General features: G+C 46.6%; 1 protein-coding gene across 1 annotated transcript; it reads left to right on the top strand.

Moving 5' to 3' along the window:
* Positions 1-5,853: 5,853 nt before the first annotated feature.
* LOC133921209 (ethylene-responsive transcription factor RAP2-13-like) lies at positions 5,854-7,776 on the top strand. Its single transcript, XM_062365995.1, has one exon. The coding sequence runs from the start codon at positions 6,522-6,524 to the stop codon at positions 7,497-7,499; it is 978 nt and encodes a 325-aa protein (XP_062221979.1). The 5' UTR covers positions 5,854-6,521; the 3' UTR covers positions 7,500-7,776.
* The last annotated feature ends 5,284 nt before the right edge of the window (positions 7,777-13,060 follow it).

The following is a 13,060-nucleotide window of genomic DNA, read 5'->3' as shown; positions in this document are numbered from 1 at the left end:
AGTCTACGGAAAAGCCGAGCGAGACAGTCTGCTACCCCCTCAGTGGTAGAAGCGAAGAGGCTCAACGGAGGCAGGGCCGTCTGGAGCCTTGTGGCGATGGTCGGAAGAGAAGGCGACGATAAAGCTGAGGAAGGTAGTCTGCGACCCCCTCATGGGGTAGACGCGATGAGGCTCGATGGAGGTGAGGCAGTCCCGAGCGCCGCGGCGATGGCTGAAAGCGAAGGCGACAACGAGGCTAAGGGAGGCAGTCCGTGACCCCCTTAGCGATAGACGCAGCGAGGCTGACCAGAGCGTTACGGCTAGGCCAGAGGTGAAATCAACAGTGAGAATGAGGGAGGCAGTCTGCTACCCCCTCAGTGGTAGATGTGGAGAGGCTCGACGGCGGCAGGGCCGTCTGGAGCCTCGCGGCGATGGCTAGAAGCGAAGGTAATGGTGAAGCTGAGGGAGGCAGTTTATGACCACCTCAACATTAGATGCGGTGAGGCTCGATGGAGGCGAGGTTGTCTGGAGCCCCGTGGCGATGGCCTAAAGCGAACGCAACAGCAAGGCCGAGGGAACGCAACAGCGAGGCTTGACGCATGTGAGGTCGTCCAAAGCCCCATGGCCATTGTCGAAAGCGAAGGTGAAGGCGAGGTCAAGGGAGGAAGTTAGACCCCCTCAGTGGTAGATGCAACAAGGCTCGATGGAGGTGAGGCCGTCTGGAGCCTTGGAGCGATGGCCATAAGCGAAGGTTAATGCAAGACCGAGAAAGGAAGTACGCGACCCCCTCAGCGGTAGATGAGGTGAGGCTTGACGAAGGCGAGGTTGTCCGGAGCTCTGCGGAGATGGTCAAAAGAGAAGGGGACAACAAGGATGAGGGAGGCAGTTCATGACCCCCTCACGGTAGACACAGAGAGGCTCGACGGAGGCAGAACCGTCCAGAGCCCCGTGACGATGGCTGGAAGCGAAGGCGACAATGAGGCAAAGGGAGGCAATCCGCGACCCCCAATGATGAATTTGCAAAGGGGGTCTAACTCTCAACCATTGCTATCATTTTTCTCACTCTCAACCATTGCAAAGGCAAGAAGAATGATCTGATTATTTGCATCCGCCGCCATTGATGTCATAAGGGTACCATGGAACTTGCCGCTTAGAAATGTCATACAACTGGCCTGCTGGCTCATTGAGTCCCTAGATTCGTCATGATAATCTTCTGAAGTAGCCTCGGAGTATAGTTGTAAGACTCTTTGAAGCTTTCGAACAGCATCTTCAATGCCTTCTGCTTCACTCGCCACATGGTACGGTAATTGATTAGGATACCAGTCTTAGTCTGCACCTCCCCATAATCGATTTTGGTGACAAATAAATATTCGTGCCAACAAGGGTGATAAGGAGTTGAGCTATGAACCTCGCATCAACAACATGGCTCACATTCTAAAAGCCTCTTCGTTGCATGTATGTGATATATGTCTACTGATCACAAAATAGTTCTCATATTTCGGCTTATGCGCTCGTACGAAGTAAGGATAATTAGAATGCTTGATACACCTAATCTCATACTCCGTAGGGTTAGACCGGACGCACTTGTGGTCACTTCTTGTCATTATAGCATAGTTGCTGATAAAGTGAATGACCTCCCCGGTTACCAAACTGTTGCCCGACCTAGATGTCGTTATTCTGATATCCCTAGTTAGATAAGGCGTTATACTCAACGACGGCACAATTAAGCAAACCAGCATCACGAAAGTATTGGATTGTCGGCATCGGGTCATCGTTGTCAGCAGCTTCTTCATCCCCGTTACCATCGGTTTCATTATCCATACATCCTGCATCTACCTCAGAAGAGTCCATTCTAGCTCTCTCTCTCTACCGGAACTACCCTCCCTGACATGCCCTCCATCCTTTTCATGCATCACCTGCTAGACTGAGCCTTCCACGGTAGTCACTGCATCACCTTGCGCCAGTCGTGGTACTATGTTCATACACACCCTCATATAAAAGTTCTCCTCCAATGTCTTACGTAAGTACAAAGCACATGTGTTATTCCTACTCATCTCAAACAAAGTATGGACAACGATCGAGCTGTTTAGAATAAGCCGTGGTCGCACACCTTCTAGGACAACAATATGAGACTACTGATTCACATGCAAAAGACTCATAACATATGATTTTAGACCATCTAGGTCAATAGGCACCTCAACCGAACTCGCTATATGCTTGCAATTCTGAATTGTTATGAGCATCCCATACAAAACTGCAGAACGTTCTACATAATAAATATAGAAAGTCATACCGTATCTGGTAAACAAACGTATATTTAATAAAAATAACTACTTCGATGTATGCACGATACACATGCTAGATATTTAAGTAATTAACAATACTAATTAAATCATCAATATTGAATTCAAATGAAATAATTAATATTCAATATTGAATTAAAATATTATTTAAACTTACATGAAAGATATATTGAACGAATATTCAATCTCATTATAAATTGACAATGCACTATTAACCTATTCATAGATTTTTTATGTTGAGTGAGCTGAAGAGAGTAATGAACTAGTCTACGGTGAGTAAAAGACATTAAAAATATTTATCTATTTTACTTCATAGCTGCTTCTTTTATTTAACTAAGGCCAGGAGTTTCTTTACGTATTACTATTTTAATGGATTGGATTAAATACTAATTTTCGGTGCATTATGATTTTAATCGCATATTTTTGAATCATTGCAATGGTACCATACTTACACCTATGGAGACCATGTAAGCACTAGGCCATCGCCTTACGTCACTACTACACCATACTATCACCACTAGACCATCATATTATTAAACTAATTATATAATGTAACTACACTGACTAATCAAATCCATGCTAATTACTATTATACAATCTACTTACCTAAATAAATAATCACTACTACACAACATTACGCTAATTACTATTATATAAATTTACGCTAATTACTATTACATTGACTAAAAAAATAATCAAATTCATATAATCAAACTAACAAAATAATTGAAGAAATGTAATTAAATAAATTAAACAATCTAATTACTCTAATTACTATTATTGCTACAATTATTAATTAAAAATATATTTTAAGTACTTATTGCATCTCGCGCTGCTGCTCCTTCTCATCTTGGGCCACTTCTCCTCTCCTCACGTTGCTGCTGCTCCTCACCAAGCGCTGCTTCTCCTCTCCTCTCCACGTGTTGCGCTGCTACTTCTATTCTCCTCTGCTCTTTTGATCGTGGTTCTACTCTCCTCTCGCGCTGCGACTCGTGCATACGTTGCTACTACTCCTCACAAGTGCACTCTCATCTTATAGCGAAACACAACATCGCGTGGCTCCCTAAAACCGGCAAAAGTGAAATGATGTGACACGACGTGACCAGGGCGTGCCGAAAGCATAGACACGACGCAACTGCAACACGCTAGATCATATTCGACACATCAGATGTCGAATACAATATTATGCCCCATATTTGGCACTCAGGTGCTGAATACAGGGAATTTTCGACATCTGAGACGTTGAATACAACGAACAGTGCTGTATTCGGCACCTAATACAAGCCGGACTCATCATTTTCGGTGCTAAGTACCGAAATCTAGTTTTTAGAATTTTTTAATACGAGTGTTAGATTTATAAAGACGTTAATATATTATCTATTTTAATAAATACAGTAACATCTATTATCTACTTTTAATTTTTACCCATCGTTTTCCTCTGCTCTTCTTTCGGGCAGGCAAGAGGCCACCGATGCGATTTGCAACTTGCGCGACACGGGCCGTGCACGACAAATGGTGGGTGAAATGCGTCGGTTCGCTTGCCGGATACGCGCAGATTCCCGCGGGCGCGCGGGCTGGCCGTGCCCGCACACGCATCGCGAGGGCGTCTCGGGCAGTTTGCCCGTTCCATTTCGCCTCGCGTCACTGGACCCAGCCCCAAACGAGGGAAGCCACAAGGATCCGCCTCGGCGTCGCGGGGTCTCCGGCCCCGACCAGCGGGGCATCCGCATCCGCATCTCATTCTCATCCCCGGCGAGCGGTGTCAACGTCGCGTGCCGTGCCCACGCGGTGGTCGCTTGCGCGGCACCAATTTGCACCGGATATTTGTTTGTTTGCTTGGCCTAGAATTGCAGCGTTCGTGCAGTTGCGGGCGCTCGTCTTGCCCTTTCATCGGGGGCAAATTTTGTGGCCCTTTTCTTCTGGAATTTCTCGGCGCAAGCTTTTGTCAAAAAGCCTTTGCATCACGCATCAGGCAAGAGTAGCTTCTCAAATGAGAAATGCGAGGCTGCCTTTCGAAAATCAACTCGAAATTGCCCAGATGGACATGGCTTGTTCAGCAGCATGTTGCAATCGTCTTTCCCATGGGTGCATTAATGTGCCCAACACGCACTTGCGTCCATGACGAGCTGTTTAACTGGTTTAAGCAGCAATTTTCACTCTCTTTTGCTGAGCGACGTCTAATTCTCAATGAAACGGCTCTAACATTACCATCAGCACACCTGTATCGTGCGGACTAAAGGCAGAACATCCTAAACCATCCAAAAGTGGTGACTCGGTCCTAGCCTCCTCCCAGGTCAACATGGAAATCGATTGGAACCAGCAAAGTTTGAAAAAACTTATTCGTCTCGCCACATTTTCTTCTCGCGTTGCTCTCCACGAACTGATTGATGTTTGTTTCTTATTTTTTTAACACCATTTGTTTTGACGAAATTTCACTATGAGAGGGACTCCCTACTATACTATCACGTGGTTGAGAAGACTTCTGGAACATGATTAGCCAATAATATTGTACAGTTGCTCGTAGCAGGACCTGCAGCTGGCGATATAATTGAGGAGCTACGATTCAAACTTGTCCTTTTTGAGGTCTAAATCAATGGTACCCTACGATTCAAACCTGCAGCTGGCGATATACCAAGAACATTCCAAACTCAAATTTGTTTCTACTACACCGATTCACAGTTTCATACATCAGTTTTTCCACTTGGAAGCAACATCAGCACCATCACGTTGATACTGAAGAAAAATAGGAGAATATAGGATACGCGCCGCAATCAAACTAGAACCGGCTATGTTTTTACTTGTCATCCTTTATGCTAGTAGTCGAAGATTTAATTTTTGACCCTAGTACAAGAAAGCTTATAATTACTCACGTTCAGATGATACACATTTAAATCCTGCTGAAAGAGAGGGGGCTACTGTCATTGTTGAAGTACTTCAATGACGGACAAATAAGAAGACACATCTAAATCTCTCTCACTCCTTTTTTTATCATTTTTTTCTCTTCATTTCTCTTCTCCTTTCTCTCCCTCATCCATGCTAAAAAAAGTTAGGATGTCTGGAGTGAGTTTCCATTAGCTGCGAAGCAGTAGATGAGTTAGAGACTTAGAGCCCCTAACCCCTGGATCTGTCCTTAATTAAAGTAACTGATTCAACTTTTTTTCTCTCAAGGACGCTTAAATTATCATATTGCATGAAGTTAATCAGCAAAAAATCCCAGAATATAAAAACTCTCAGGCTTTTATCTCTTGGTGCAAACAAAAAGCCAAATTCCAAAGAACAGAGGGCGACACCATTCCGAAGTCAATCCAGCCCACCATCCCCCAATCACACGCTGCCACCTACGCGGAGCAGAGTGTGGCCAAGGGCACCCTCCTGTTCGGAGCACACGTGGCAGGTCCCGACTGGCTGCAACTTGTCCTTCGCGCATGCTACATCGCGTGGGGATGACATGGACGAGAGAGCAACATCTTGCTTCCAAATCGCATTTTAACATTTTTTTTAACAGAGAACTGTTTAGCTGATTAATCGAAGCATTTTTGTGCTAATCCACCGAGGAGAGGAAATCGCAATGAACAGCGAGGAAGAGATGCTCGCCTCCCTTTGCGTGCACGGCCGGAGCCTGGCTGGCACTATATAAAGCCCTTGCTGTGAAGCCTTTCTTCCCCAGAGAGACGCCTCAACCCAGCCCGACCACCAAGAACACCAAGCCACACCCCATCCACTCCACGGTGAGGTTGAGCGATCCGAGCAAATCATCCGCGACGCAGCGACAGGTTTGTTCTCTGAACTCTCTGGTTCTTTTTAGCAGCAGGGACGGACGCACAAGAAAGGTCCGGTTCAAGAAGGCTCTTCTTTTGGGTTTATTTGATCAAAAGAAGCGTGTTCTTGGGTTAGGATTTTTTCTCACCTCACTCAGCTCACCTAGGAGGAACAGAGATCCAGAGAACCTTTTTTCTGATCTGGATTCTTGCCGCTTTTTAGCCTTCCTTTTGCCTCTGTAACACCAGAAAGGGTTCTTTTGCAATACCCTCCTGGTTCATCCCCTTTTTCTTTTCTCACAACCCGATTAAACCCCCTTGTTTCTCTACTTTTATTGAGGAACAGGGCTAATTTTCAAGCTTTTTCTACTTTGATTCTTGCATCAAAAGCACCTTTTATTTCTTCCTGTTTTTAGTTCTCCGCGTACATTTCTTCTTCTTCTTCTTCCTTCAGCTCCATCCAAGCTTCTATCTAGTCCTAATGGCCACGGCTATAGATATATACAAGTACACACACCAGGTCGCCACCACCACCTCTGCTTCGGATCAGGAGCTCATGAAAGCACTCGAACCTTTTATACGGAGTGCTTCCTCCTCTTCGTCTTCCTTCCCCTACAACTACTACTCTCCTTCGTCCATGACCCAAGATTCTTACATGCCTACACCCTCTTACACCTCCCTCGCAACCCTGCCTCTTCCTACCACCGCCACCTCCTCCTCGTCCTCTTTCTCGCCGCTTCCGCCACTCTACCCGTCGCCTTACGCTGCTTCAGCGGCGTCAGGCATGACCGGGTCCATGGGCTTAACCCAGCTCGGCCCGGCCCAGATTCAGGTCCAGTTCTTGGCGCAGCAGCAACAGAGGGGCCTTCACGCGACGTTCTTGGGCCCGCGGGCGCAGCCGATGAAGCAGTCCGGGTCGTCGCCGCTGGCTGCGACCGGGGCGGCGCAATCGAAGCTGTACCGCGGCGTGCGGCAGCGGCACTGGGGCAAGTGGGTGGCGGAGATCCGCCTCCCCAAGAACCGGACGCGGCTGTGGCTCGGCACCTTCGACACCGCCGAGGACGCGGCGCTCGCCTACGACAAGGCGGCCTTCCGCCTCCGTGGCGACCTGGCCCGCCTCAACTTCCCCTCCCTCCGTCGCGGCGGCACGCACCTCGCCGGCCCACTCCACGCCTCCGTCGACGCCAAGCTCACCGCCATCTGCCAGTCCCTCGCCGGCAAGAACAGCTCCCCCGCCGCTGAGTCTGCCTCGTCCCCGCTGGACTCGCCCAAGTGCTCGGTGTCGACGGAGGGGGAGGAGTCAGTCTCCGCCGGCTCCTCACCCTCTTCCACACTGGCACCGCCCGTGCCGGAGATGGTGAAGCTGGACTTCACAGAGACGCCGTGGGACGAGACGGAAGCCTTCCACCTGTGCAAGTACCCATCCTGGGAGATCGACTGGGACTCCATCCTCTCATGAACAATCAACTCAACTACTAGTAGTAGCAAGATTTAGTCAGCTCAATTGCGATGTAAATTTGCTTCAGAATTTGCAGCTGCAGTGGCTCGATGGCATTTTAGACATGGGCTATGGCTGCTGCGAGTAGCAGCAACTAGCTGGTTTGGTACCTCGTGCAGTGTTGTGTTGTAGTAGTACGGTGTTCATCTCCTGGTTTTGCTGCCGGTTGTTTTTCACGGCAGGGCCAGTCGAGAAAGTGTAATCCCTTGTTATTATCTGTTGCAGCTTAATTCTTCCACGCCTCATAGAGTACAGCGCCCGTGTGAACATCACGGTTGTCGGAATTTGGTGAGGGGATTTTCGAGGTGAGAGAGGTTGGGACGGTGGTTGGATGGTGGTGGGCGGTGACTTTGGCGGTGTGTCCAGACGATGGTTGTGGTGTCGGTGCTGCTGAAGGTGGATGGGGTTGGAGGCGGGTAGCTTAATAATAGATTGGTTAGCAAGGAAGAAGAAGATGAATAGTAATCATCTGGTTATAGACCATTAGATTGGAATTAGACATATATGACTTGTCACTAAAAAATCATCAATTTCAGGCATCTGAAATTTAGCCACACCCTAACCTACTCATGTCTATCAATTGCCCGTGTGATCTGTGCTGTGCCGATGTGTAGCAATCTTGTTTTTTTGCATGTGTACTCTTGATAAGCAATTGTTGTGGTGTGCCTTTTCGCTTCTGCTGATTTTGTTTCTAGTTGCAAAGTTGATGATGATGCTGGCCCCAGCCTTTCTGAAACATGTCTAAGCGACGCTTAAGAATTCGTTGTTGCTTACAGTTAGATGCACGATAACTCCACATGGAAAGGTTATGATTATATTTTCATGGGACTTCAGCGTGTGAACTGTGAAGTATGACGAATCTTGAGCCACCATCGAAATAGTAGAGCCTCGGCTAATTCATAGGGCTTCAGTTTCCATACTCTGGGCCAGTTTAGAACTAGTATAATTTCAAAGAAACAAAACTACGGAAGCATAAAGTTGCCCAAGCAAATGAGATTAGTGCGTTAGGTTGATCTGTCAGAAGTTCATGTCTTCATTCATGCTGTGAGTTCGCTGTATTCCAGTGCTCTTATTATTTGCCAACCACGTAAGAGTAACAGGTCATGAGACCATACCCAACTATATTCTTTTTATTTCATTCTCTTTCCGATTTACTTTTTATTTCTATTTTCTTTATTTTCTCTCATATTAAATAGCTTCACTTCAAAAGTAATCGTGAACACAAATAAGAGAATCTCGTGATGAGAAATATAAAAAGAAATCGTTGAAACGCTGAAAGAAACGAATATCCATTCTTAAAAAGATTTTAAGTTCTTATATAAATCGGTTGGGATAGTCTCGTGTATGGAACTCTTCATGTATCAGTATACTGATTGGTCTGGTTAGGATGCATGAAAAGCTAGACAAGACGCCCATTCTATTCACAAATCAATCCATCGATTTGTTTATTCCAAGATGGCAATTTGCGCCAGAAGCATCCGGGCTGCCGAATCCATCAAGCGTTTCTCAAAGCTTATCCCGTGAAAAAGACCTGATGCTCACGGCGGACCAGCCAATCCTCGTCTCCTCCGCATCCGATGGCCTTAGCTTCCACCAGCGCCAATTCTTTAATCTACCCATCCAAGTAGCCGGTGAAAGAAGAGCATAAAGAGAGCCCGCAGATAACGAGGCATCCATCCATCCCCAACCAACGCCTCTCTTCTCATTATCTCGAGCAATGCTGTACGCGTAAGAACCATTGGTTTTACAAAATTGTTGTGAATGTTGGTTGACCTACAAAAAGATATAGTTTTAGTATTCGTAAAGAGAGCATTTCGTTTGTACTCACTCCCTTCCATCGCAAGTATCAGCAACTTTGCTCAACTCCATGGGTGACTCGGGTGGCGCTATGCCTCTGACGTCTATCACTATAAGGATCAGTGATGTTTTAGTCGGAGAGATAAATTAGAACACTTAGAAATTAATAACTCTAAAATCTCACAAGATAAATTTATCTTCATTTTTATCTAAATATACTCTAAATTTATCTAGCGTGTCTACTCTAACATCAAAAGGATTGTAACATACTCTACTAAGGCAAATTATAAGTATGTAAATAAGGGATTTTTATTCCATTGTATCGATGTCACACAAGTCACTTCTAGTCCATATTAGAGCTCCACAAAAGATAGGCTCTTGATCGCTAAGTCTCTTTCGGTCACAACTGTTGAGCTAACAAGTAAACAAGATAAGACCTCAAGCACGATGAGCCATCAAGATGAGTTCTCAGCACTAACTTTTTCGGTCACTTGTACTCCGTATTCACTTTGGAGCTTTAGTCACAAAAATAAGGGCTTCCGTGTCCCTGTAAAATCTTCTTGCTGTCGCTCCACACCAAGTCGGAGGGTCAACAAGTTACCGTGAGTCACCAAGACTCTAAGGCGTCGATGTACCTCTCGATACATGGTTGAATTACTACTTGATCCGCTCTCTAGGTTGCAGCACCTAGCAATACTTCTCTCTAGTTCTATAAGCATTAATCACTCTCTAATGATGTGCTTAATCGTCTTAGATGAACACTTTAAGTACTTGGATGACTTGATGTCTTCTCAGGTGTATATGAGGTTCTCTGGACTCCAGCAGCTTTAAATGCTGAGTGAAGGCGTATTTATAGCATCAACCTCGCGGACTAACCGTTGCTCCAACAACTCAACTTTATTGTCAGCACCAGATGGTCCGATGACAACAGTAATACAATCACCGGACCATTTGATGTGTACATCAGTAGATACTAGCTGTTGAAACTCCATTCAAACTTCTTCTTAACACCAGATATTCCAGTGTTGCCTTTAACTCCATCATCGAACTTTTCAGTATGTAGACTTGAGCCTGATCGAGCCATCTTCTTCATTGTTCAACTGTCCGGTGTGTAGATCTTCTGATTATCAGATCTTCTGGTGTATTGATTTCTATCTCTTTGCAAACTCTCTGGAAAATACTTCGGTGTGCACTGTCATCTAATCATCGGACCTTCCGGTGTATTGATCTTCATTCTTCGACAGATGCAGTCTTCGTTGGAACAAATGATCTAGTGTATAAATCACACAGATCATCGGACTATCCAGTGAAGTCATTTATTTCCTCTTCTGAGTGAGAACACTTCGGTATGTGCAATCTCCTAAGCACCAGACCTTCCGGTGAGTACAATCTGATTTCAACTCTGTTTTTTATCTTTCTAAAAAATGCTCTGGTGTGTATAACTCTGGTAATACCGGACCCTCCAGTGTAGTCATTTTTCTTGGTACTTCTCCAATTCAATTAAACTTTATACCAACTTTAGTGGCTTCTACATGTATTGCATTTATGAGACCTACTAACATATATTCTTGAAAAATATGTTCGTCACATTGACTATGTTGTTATTGATCATTAAAATCACAATTATAATCTAATAGGGTCATTTTCGCTATAGCCACCCCCTCTCACCCCTCCCTCCTACCTCGCCGCTGCCTGAGCTGGTTGCCGAAAGCTCACGCAATGGCAAGGACGGCGGCGGCGGGGCTCCTCCTAATTGGCGTCGGCGCATCTCTTCTTAGACGGGATCCACGTGCTGGTGGGATTCGTGCGAGGCGGTCGGATCCGCCGTGTTGTCACCGTTTTCGTATGGCGACAGTCTTCTTCTTCATGGCGGACGACCCCTTCACGACGCAGTCGAGATCCCCGTGCGATCGGTTGGTCCGCCATAGGGGCGTGGACGTAGCTGGACTTTAGCGTGGTCGGCTATGCGACCGTCGAGTAGATCTGTGCTTGCGAGCTCGATGGTGACACACTCGTGGTCATCCAGCTGGAGCGTATCGACGCAGATGGTGACGGCTTGGTCCACATGTAGGTCCTCGGCAACAGCATGCGCGTCGTCGAGGCACATCTGGTGGAGTACAATGGCGAGTTTCTGCTCCTCTCGATGCACGACAACGTGGTTTGCAACTCGGACGTGGGCCTCGTAGTTGACGAAGGTGACAACGATGATAGCAGGGACGCATCTGAGGTGAAGGTGTACATGGTAGAGTGGTTGGGGGACGGGGCATTGTGGCTGGTGTGCAGGGCGGACCTCGACTGGTACACGTTGTTCTCAAGGCAGAATCGCGCGTTCGCACTCTCGCTAGCGGAGTTCCACGCGTGACGTGCCATCTGCGTCTACCTCATCGCGGCGTGGTGGAGTTTCAAGGTTTGAGGCCACATCTGGGCATATGCCCATGTGGTATGGCTGTGATTTTGGTGGTGGCTTGGCGGAAGGGGGATTTGAATGGGTTGCAAGGCTGGGCTGCGCACCCCTGATGGCGAAGCAATCCAGATCCGTAGTGTGGTGTCCAGCAGCGGGTGTGGGGCGGCGCCCGCGCGCTGTGATCGTGGTGATGATTGAGGCGGCCTCAGAGGTGATCGGATCTGGTGCGATGCTTCAATCGGTGGGTCTTTGCGGTGCTGCAGCGGCACTACAGTGATGGGTCCCACATCGCGGCAGCCTTCTCAGTGCATTGTGGTTGGTTTCGTGATGGCTTCCTCTACGCTCGGTCAGGACTGGCATTTCAACGACTACAAGTGCGAGTCAAGATGTGTTGGGGTTGGCGGCAGCAGCTAGACCGGTGCTCGATGATCTAGTGATATGGTGGTCAGATGGTGCTCCATTGATGGCGACTGTTGTCCGATGATTGCAGCCTTACGTTGCACAGTGGCTCGACGGTAACTGATCCTACATGACAGTGGTCAGTTCGGTGAAGGACTGTCGTGCTCTTCGGGGCGACACATCGGTGGTCGAGGTGGTGCGGCACGTGTTGGTGCTTTCATTCAACTGGCCGCTATTGATAGTCGTGATTGTTTGTTTTTTCCGTCGTCGGCGTCATCATTGTCTTAGTTGCAGCAGATGTTTGTTTCGTCACTTAACCCCTTATGGGCCGTTGTTTTGTCTAATATGGGCTTTCTTCTTTATCAATACAATCGGTAGCTCCTTTGCCTGGTTCGTTTAAAAAAAACTTTGCCTTCATTTGGGTGCAACCATCGCTGCCACGGGCAGAGACAAGGGGGCACGTCGGGGCCTAGCCCCTAACCAGTAAGAGAGCCCATTAATTTTCATACTAATTAAATGCTTAATTAAGTATATCTCCATATGTTGCACTTCTAAGACAATAAGAAAATTAGCCTAATCAAACAAGTCTTTTGTCCATCGTAAACAATTTATGCTCGTTGTGTACCACATGTTCAACTTTCTCTATTTTTTCACGTCGCCGCTGCCCGTAGATCGCTCATGCTCCGCTCGCTACAGGATGCTTTGATAGCTTTTACATGTTGACTTCTTTAGCTGTGATGAAGAGGCTAAGGACAACCGATAGTTTTTATAAGCCAGTCATGTTTCAGTTGCACTAAAAATACTAATATGATCATTGATCAAACTATTGAACCGGTTGATATGCAAAATCCTAATCAAAATAATTATCCATCACCACAAGATCAATAAGAAAAATTATAACTACAATTGAGTTAGTATATAT

The sequence above is a fragment of the Phragmites australis genome, chromosome 6, assembly GCF_958298935.1.
Source record: "Phragmites australis chromosome 6, lpPhrAust1.1, whole genome shotgun sequence".
Taxonomy (NCBI): domain Eukaryota; kingdom Viridiplantae; phylum Streptophyta; class Magnoliopsida; order Poales; family Poaceae; genus Phragmites; species Phragmites australis.
The sequence above is the reverse complement of the archived record's forward strand: the minus strand, read 5'-3'. Positions and strand labels throughout refer to the sequence as shown.